General features: G+C 40.0%; 1 protein-coding gene across 5 annotated transcripts; it reads right to left on the bottom strand.

The window, feature by feature from the left end:
- Nucleotides 1–32: 32 nt before the first annotated feature.
- Nucleotides 33–8363, bottom strand: LOC115425854 (dynamin-1-like protein). Of its 5 annotated transcripts, none has more exons than XM_030143668.1 (18): nt 8217–8363; nt 7596–7734; nt 7344–7485; nt 5865–5903; nt 5594–5640; nt 5423–5494; nt 5254–5340; nt 4941–5103; nt 4316–4436; nt 3787–4125; nt 3247–3367; nt 2967–3122; nt 2770–2859; nt 2567–2665; nt 2274–2390; nt 2076–2185; nt 1783–1942; nt 33–1655 (listed from the first exon to the last, which is right to left on the bottom strand). In XM_030143668.1, the coding sequence occupies exons 2-18, from the start codon at nt 7731–7733 to the stop codon at nt 1599–1601; spliced, it is 2058 nt and encodes a 685-aa protein (XP_029999528.1). In that variant the 5' UTR covers nt 7734; nt 8217–8363; the 3' UTR covers nt 33–1598. The 5 variants fall into 5 exon arrangements, with proteins under 5 accessions (XP_029999528.1, XP_029999529.1, XP_029999530.1 ...); XM_030143669.1 differs by having other exon boundaries at nt 7596–7722; XM_030143670.1 differs by having other exon boundaries at nt 7596–7718.
- Nucleotides 8364–8459: the final 96 nt, after the last annotated feature.

The following is an 8459-nucleotide window of genomic DNA, read 5'->3' as shown; positions in this document are numbered from 1 at the left end:
TGTCATCAATAAAACCCAATCACACATAGCACATTGTCCTTGGTTGGGGTTTAATAAATCCCTCCAATCTCAATAGACTTCATTCAGGAAACAAGTATCACAAACATTGGCAGGCAAGAACTCAGAGGCAGTTGACACATGATAATATACATTTAAATACAAAACTTACATAGACCATTCATTCGTACTTTCACACATGCAAACATAGAGGGCTTTCAGAAAGACAGATGCAGAAGTTATGTTCACTCTCTGATCACAGAAAAAAAAAATCGGAGTTACTAATTCTTCGTCTTCCTAAGGCAGGCCTTAAGGAAAAAGCCTCATTTTATATTAAACCATTTACTTTGTCTCTCGGTAGGGAACATATTAGAAGAGGTAAAACAATTTAGATATTATACCATTAAATGATTATGGGCACAAAATGAACATGTAAGATTACTGCTCATTCAGGGACTGAGTATGATATATTACAACATGGGGAAATGAAAAAACTTGCATGCAGGAGGCTTCTCCAAACAGATCTCTCACTGCCCGGGGTAATTTGTCTTCATGAAAGTTACTGATATCATCTTGCTTTTACTATTAAAAGTGGAAAACAGCTCATTTGTGGTCTGAGAGGGTAAACAGAATCTACATATCAGTTAAATTCAACATATAGATATAAAATCTGACAAATTATGCTAGAAATCTGTTGTGGTAAAGTTAACTTTGCTCACTTTCAATCACACAAAGTCATTATTGTTGACTAAATTTAATGATAAACATTCACCTACACTATAGCTATCCATATGTAATCTCCTAAAAACCACAACCAGAAGGAATGTCTGTTTTGTAGATGTTTGTTCACTTCAATAATAACCACACACAGACCTGAAAGAGTATAAATAAGATATGTGCTGTATAGGTGACTGTGGAAAAATAAGTTGGCATTGATTAGTATAACACATGGAAAAACAGTCTGCATTTCAGTTCTGAAATTGACCAGGTTCTGTCTTCAGTGTTGCATTGCAGTCTACATCGATTGAGCTGGATTTTCACTTCTTTTCATCTCTGGTGAGTGAGTGTTGCTCCAACAGAAAACGAATGTAGACAGACACATATATTCTGTATTTTTAGCACCTGCAGGGACTTACATGAGGCCCAGTTTGTGGAAAATGTGGACTTTGACCGATAATGTACCCTGAAGAACAACTTAAATAGCCCATATTATATTTCACATTTTACATTTACAGCAACAATCTTGAGACCCAACAAACATTTACTCACCAAATGATGTAAAATATTTTGTTCACAGCTGTCTCCTTCACATCTTGCCCAAGTTTACAATAACTGCAGAAACACTTTTGGACTAAGTGTTTAATTATTTACTGTCACTACGCAATGTTCACAGTGAAACAGTTCACAGCCGCAGTGTAATAATAATGGGCAGTAGGTGACAGGTGAAAGATCTTAATGTGCTATGGTCATTGGTCTATGAGATAACAGTGGCACTGCCACATATACACACACACAAATTCTCTCTCAGTCATTCTGCTGCAGACTCACATACACTCATACTCTCAGCAGTCCTGTGACAAGGGAACTGTCGTTTCCTCTGGCTACCACAGATGGGTCTCCCGGATCTCAGAGATGATATTATTGGCTTTTTTAAGAGCCTGAGAAAGGAAAAGGAGACAGTCATTTAAGCACTGGCCTTAAAATAGAAGATAAAAGAAAAAGAAGGACTTGGTGTTCCTGACGCTCAGAACCTATTGAAAGAACAAAAGCATTAGCCAATTTTACCTCAAGCATCTGAGCAACTTCAGTCCTCTGCTGTGCCGTGTCCTGTGACTCAATGAGCAACTCCTGCAGTAGTGGCTGTTTGTAAAGTTGACCCACCAGCTCACTCTGCAGATGCTCTTTCACAAAGTTCACCAAGAAGTGCATCACTGTCTTTGGCACACTGCAGACACACAGCCCCAAGAAAGAGTTAGAAAATTCAGCATCGATAACAACTCAGCTTGACAAAAGCAACAGAAGGGAAACTGGGAGAGGAAGCACTCCCCCCAGGGGGTGTGGACTTCTTCCAGTCGAACCTGTCTTGGATGCTTTTGCGGACGATGAGGAAGTAGCACTTGATGAGACGCTGGATGACCTCGCAGTCCCTCTGTTCTCTTGCACTCAGCTTGCGGGACACAGGCACCGCCTGGCAGAGAGGGGCAGAGTGAATCGTTGATAGTGTGCAATGAATTCACGACTAGGTGTGCTGTCCCACTGCTAATCCCCCCACTCACTGTGTCAAGAAGGTTAATGGCCTGGCCTTTGCTGGGGCTGCTGAAACCTGGAGCCAGGGTTTTCTCTTCCCCAGTCTTCTCATTCTTCCAGCGTTTCCCACCATCAAGTGCCTCTGCCTGACAGTGAGAAATCCAAAGGGTCAAAGCAATTTTGTCAGAGCCTGAAATTTCACAACAAACTTGAATGTCTGGATGTGAAACGTAATGGCTGTGGTTTTGCAGAACAGTGTCTGCTGTTTGCCGGAGTAGAATAAATGATAATGTGAGTACCTGCTGTAGGGACAAATAACTACCTGCTGACTGTTGACAGATGCTGAGACCTGTGCAGCATCTGTGAAGTCTGGATGCTTTGTGTTGATATAAGCAAGTTCTATTGCCACTAAATTGTGAACCTAAAAAAGAGGAACAAGAATAGGAGTTCTTCAGCCGAATAAATGAAAGATTGTTGGTCATTATAATTAGAGAGAGGGATCATCTCAGCTAAGCTGTGGATTACCATTTCATTAGTGATCGGCAAGCGCTTCCTCAGTAATCCTGTAACAACTTCCACAATGGAATCATGAAGTTTCGGAAATCGTAGAAGTTCCTATAAACAAAGACAAACTTTTCTAATGTTCTAGTGTTGTAATTATTAATCCACTTTTCTTCAGGGAGTCAATGAAATATAAATTATGCTCATATCTTCAGGCTAACCTGTGTGCTAAAAGAAGAGCAGTGCTGGATGATCCTCTGTAGTTCTTCATGGACAAGCTCTACACAGCGTAAACTGGGCTCCTCCAGCCGCTTAATTTGCCGCTTCACCAACAACTCAAAAGACACCTCAGGCACAAAAAGCGCTGGCCGTGGTCCCTACAGGGGATAAAAAACACATATACACATACTCTGCTCTTTACCTGTGGTTTCTCTAAATGAGAGAGCTTGACTAGAATTTATATTAAACAAAATACATGAGTAGAAGTGAGGAGAATCTTACTGTGGCATTGCGGATCGCAGTCAGGATATCAAGCTCAGTCAGCCCTCCAAGGGGGTCGATGGACTGCAATGTCCGGCCAAAGGTTTCATGGAATATGTAACAGATCCGAGCACCCCCACAGCTGTTGAAGAGATGTGTTCAGCTGTGACACCAATGCTTTTTTCAGGGCTGTATGTCAGCAATGTTAATTGCACCAAAATGAAATGCAGTCGACCAAGAAAGGTCAATATTAGCTTCTAACGTATTAGCATGAATTAATCGCTTGGTGGTAAGAGAGCTGGAGTGAAGGTGCCAAAAGAAGATGCTGAAACTAATTTAATTGACAACTGCATTACCCCAAGGACATTAACCATTCTGACACCGTGACACTATGTTCCAATGTTAAATGCTGAGTTCTGCAACAAAAATTAATAATTATATGCACTAGTTCTACCTGAATTAGATGTATTAAAACACTGGAAAATTAAGCAAAGGCCAATGTCCTTAAAATGTACTTACTATGCTTTGTACAGTGCAGATCTAGAGTAAAATCAGACTCACAGTTCTGAGGTTTGGATGTGCCTTGCTGTCCCCTCTATGGTGTTGCAATAATCGCTGGCAAACTTGGTGACAATCTGCAGCAGTGTGGCACTGTGGTCCTCTACGGGCTGACCATAGCTGTGAAGCCGTGCCTGGTACTGGGCACTCAGTACGGTCACTCGGGTTTTGAGTTCTGGTAGGCAGTCCCGGATGTGGTGCATGAGCAATCTACTGAGAGTCTTGGCCAAATAACGTGAACCAGCCCGCGAGGCAAGCGAAGGGTAGTGACGTTGCAGGAAAGCCTGCTCATCCCGCGTTGAGTCCTCCAAGCTCTTCTGAGTATTGATGTCATGCTGGCTCCTAAAAGGATAAATTAAGGGACGGAGAGTAAGAGAGAATAAGCAACTTACATACATCTACCAAGCAGAACATGTAATGTAGTCAGAGAATCAGGGTAATGAGAACAACATACCACCCTGCTGAAGTGTAATGTAAAAATATTTCATGGCCGAAATGACTAAAAATATGATTCTTTGTCAAATTTACAAACCTGTTAACCACCCCAATTATTCCAAGCCTGACTGGAATGACACGACCTAGAAGAACCTCTAAAGCATCTGTGCCCGCATCCATCAGGTCCAGCTTACTGACCACCAACAGCGTTCGACGACCTGGCAGACAGACAAGTGTAGTATGAGATCTAAAGTATTTCATTACCATGGGAATTCCTTTAACATTTAGTTTTACATTTCTTTAAATTTATAAAGATATGAGAAAACTGAAAAGAAGCAAGTTTCTGATGAGACAGGATCTAAGCCAACAAGAGAACATTTGGTCCCAGATACCTACATCACAAGCTGTACACACTCACTGATGGACACAGTGCTGTTGTCAAATGATTAGGCCAAACTCCCTTACAGCTATTACTGGCATATTCTCATTTCTTATCAATCTGTTCTTCACAGTGCACAAAAAAGTAACATTAATTTTTAAGCAACTGTTACCAGCAGGCAACAATTGATGAAATGACTTGAGTGTAATGTGTTTCTCATCAATAACAATGAATAATTTAAAATACATTTTGACTTGAAGCATATTATGCAATAAGCATCAATGAGAACAGATGAAATGGAACTGAAATAGGACTACAAGAGACTGAGTGTAAAATATCCTACCATCTGGATCAACCTCACGAGCCAATTTCAGCGCATCAGATGTAGCCAAGTCAGAGTTGGCAGGGGACACTGCGAGGATGAGGGAGTTTGGATTGGAGATGAAAGATAAGATCATCTCCTGTACTTGAGCTTCAATGTCCTCCGGCTGGTCCCCAACAGGAACCTGAATGCAACAATAAGCAGTCAGTGTTATAGTAGGCAGTGCACAGATGTTGTGCTGCTGGGATTCTGTAATGATTGCACCATCACTTAGTGTGGCAATGTTTGTACACATTAAAAAATAAATAAACATCTTTCAAGTGGCTGAGTTTACCTTAGTAATTCCAGGTAAATCAACCAGAGTGAGATTTAGGACCTTGGGGGAGAAAATCTTCAAATATATGGGCTCAGGGCTGATTCCCTGAAAGAGGAAAATACATGAATCCAATAGAAAAACAGCATATTTTAGGCACCACCAAGTCACATCATTAGTCTTTTCTCACCTTGTTTTCTCCTGAACTGCGATCAGTCTCTGTTTCTATTTCTCGCCGGATTTCTTGGAAATCTGTGAAAATCTTTATAAAGAGGTGACGGAATGATGTATCATCTAAAACATAAACCACATAATGCAGGACAAAGGTGGCATATCATCTTAACCTCTCAGATAAATGTACCTGGTTCTTGCAATGAAGAAATGTACCCCATTCTTCAGCTTTGACACCTGAACAAACACATAAGAGTGTCTATAAGTCATTTCATATAGACATGCCAAAGTTATAAAATGATAATGAAATTAGGGTTTATGGAAGACAATGTGTATTTTGAAAAGAATATAGATTGAAGTAGGTCATGACAGATGAAGACCAGACTGACAAAAATGTACAAAGAAAAAGAAATAATGAGGTGAAACAAAGAAATATCCATGCAGACCAACTATACAGAGACCTGGGTAGCTGATTTGGGCATTTTGTTTTACCCCATTTCCTGAAAAAAGTAGTAAAGAAGAAGAAAGACAACATGTTAGAAAGGAGAAGCCAAGATTCTATGAAGAGTAGTTAGAGGTTCAAACAGTGAGTGAAGGTGCCATATGTGATGGCCCCTAGACCTCAAGACAGGGATCTGGGGAGCGGCTTGTTAGGAATGATGGCTGGGGCCTGTGTTGTTGTGATTGTACGTCTATATAAGACTCATTTGAGATTAACTGCGCCTCACCTGCAAAAAGGATCAGAGCTGGGGGCAGCAGGGAGACTAGTTAAAAGTCTGTTGATGAGTTGGACAGTTCACTATCTTCAGTTTGCAGATGCCTCTCATGGACTGGAGATATGGTATTTGCTATCTGAGACTATGGGGTTTTCATCAGCTATAGATAGATTTTGTCCTTTGTGACAAAGATCCAAATTTATCAAAAGAATGTGTGAAAACTCATGAAAAAAACTGTCATTCAGAACAATCCCTTTCCTAGAGGCATTTTAAATCTATCCAGTCAAAAGATCGACAAAATTACAGCAACAGTTATAAATGAAAACAGTTTCATCGCTATCTCAAACATACAGATAGTCATTCCTTACATGAAATAAATCACAACTGACCAAATCTGTGGAGATCTGGCTTATTTCAAACCAGCCTTCTATAACTGTCGGAACAGTCACTTTCTCTCTCCTCCATAACAGTAGTTGGGCTTGGGTTGAAAAGTCAACATATATTATGACCTGTGTTTCCCAAAGCATGTACTCTTGACCTGGATGGAATCCATCATAAGGTCAAGGAAATACAGGAAAGAGAATCCATAATGACTGAGGAAAAAGAAAACTGCACAAGACAGCACTTACACTAAGCTACATAATTATGTGACTGTGGATGTTATTGACGGATGATGCTTCACTATAGATGTTGCTGCAAGAGGGGATTGAGGAAGAGCATTATCTTGTTTTCTTTTGTGAAGGATGTTCCACTGCATCCTGCGATAAGGAGATACATTAAGAAGCACCAAAGCACCTTTCTGTTAAATTGAAAGATTTATTGAAAGATTCAATTAGGGATGTTCCTATGCAAAAAAAAAAAAAAAAAAAGATATATTTGACAACCTGTCCCGGGTGGACTTTTTTGTTATACACCTGAACATATTCATACATCCATACATTGCACACCTAAGTAAAATATTAATAGGAAATTTAGCTATAGGGAATGTAACATTTGAGATGTTCATTCGTTTCTGAAGGAGTCCCAAAAGTAAATGTAAAAGTAAATGTATGGATTTTTCTTTTAATAAATGAGTTTTACTTTTAGTAATTCGGGTCATGTGAAGTGTCCTCATTTTGTTCTTCCTTTGAGCTGAACTCAACATTCTAGACTATAATCTGTTCCAATAATTATTAATGAGAACTTATTCAAAAATATTAATGAACAGATTAAATATGTAGGTACCATTTTCAATCTTCAGTCTCTCTTCCAGAGGAGCAACATGAACAAGCTGCAACACCAGAGGTCGTCTTGTCACTATTCCTGATCCTCGAGGTAAGAAATCCCGTCCAACCAGACTCTCCAACACAGAGCTTTTTCCACTGCTCTGTTAAGACACATAGAAAGGCAATCTAGCAATAGTTCTGAGGCCTTCTACAGTATAAGTAGTTGTTTGTTTGTTTGTTTGTTTGTTTGTTTGTTTTCATTTTAACATACCTGAGATCCAACAACGACTATTTGAGGCAGCTGTACAACCTCTGCACCCACTGTGAGGAAAACCTCCTGAAGCCGGTTGATGGTGGGAATCAGAGTTTCCATCCTTCCAATAAACTGGGGGCACTTAGTACACAACATACAGCAAACAGAGTCAAACAGAGTGGCCTGAACTAAACCATGCAGTGACTGCAATAATGATATAACTAGAAAGCTAAAGTTAGCTGTATTTTCCTCTGATAAACAGAAACACTGACTGGACTCGATTAAATTTCTGTAGACAGTAAACAAGATATAAAACGTTTTAGCTGTTTGACGAGGATACAGGAAAGTGGTCCTGATGAGAGGGGTGTAACCCCCAGCCAGAGCAGCAACACTTGGCTGAATCCAAAAGATGACAACGCCAAAATAAGATCCTATCTTAAGCACTGGCTGTTGGCGATTAATCAACGTAAAGTGCAAGAAATAGAGTAGAAACACAGGCCAAGAGGCTCCTTCTTAATACTAGCTAATGTTAGCTAGCAAAGCTAACTGTAAGTAAAGGCAGGAAATAAGAGATGTGCTAGCTTTGCAGCAAGGCTAACTTGCACGCTAAAGCACCCGAAGCCTTCGTTCTTATCTTACCGATTTTTAACAAAAATATTCGTCTTTATCCAGCGTGTCTGGCGTTCATACTTTAAAGAAATAACCGAACATCAATTTACCAAAGCAATTGTCCAAAATAATCTGCTAGAGATAACCGTCAATTTACCATATACCATGGGCGGTACTCTGCACACTTTGGATCATTGTGATTGGCTTTAAAATACGGATCATGAGCGTACACAACACCTGATTGGCTAATGCGTAAAAGCGCTACAGCTTAGT

Source organism: Sphaeramia orbicularis, chromosome 9 (genome assembly GCF_902148855.1).
Source record: "Sphaeramia orbicularis chromosome 9, fSphaOr1.1, whole genome shotgun sequence".
NCBI lineage: Eukaryota > Metazoa > Chordata > Actinopteri > Kurtiformes > Apogonidae > Sphaeramia > Sphaeramia orbicularis.
This window is presented reverse-complemented; position numbering and strand designations above follow the sequence as displayed.

Coding starts and splice junctions, on each gene's coding strand:
- LOC115425854 (XM_030143668.1), bottom strand. CDS start 7,733: ATGTTGTGTACTAAGTGCCCCCAGTTTATTGGAAGGATGGAAACTCTG. Junction 3,368..3,786: donor CACATCCAAACCTCAGAACT/GTGAGTCTGATT, acceptor TCTCTTCAACAG/CTGTGGGGGTGCTCGGATCT. Junction 2,391..2,566: donor CATCTGTCAACAGTCAGCAG/GTAGTTATTTGT, acceptor TCTCACTGTCAG/GCAGAGGCACTTGATGGTGG.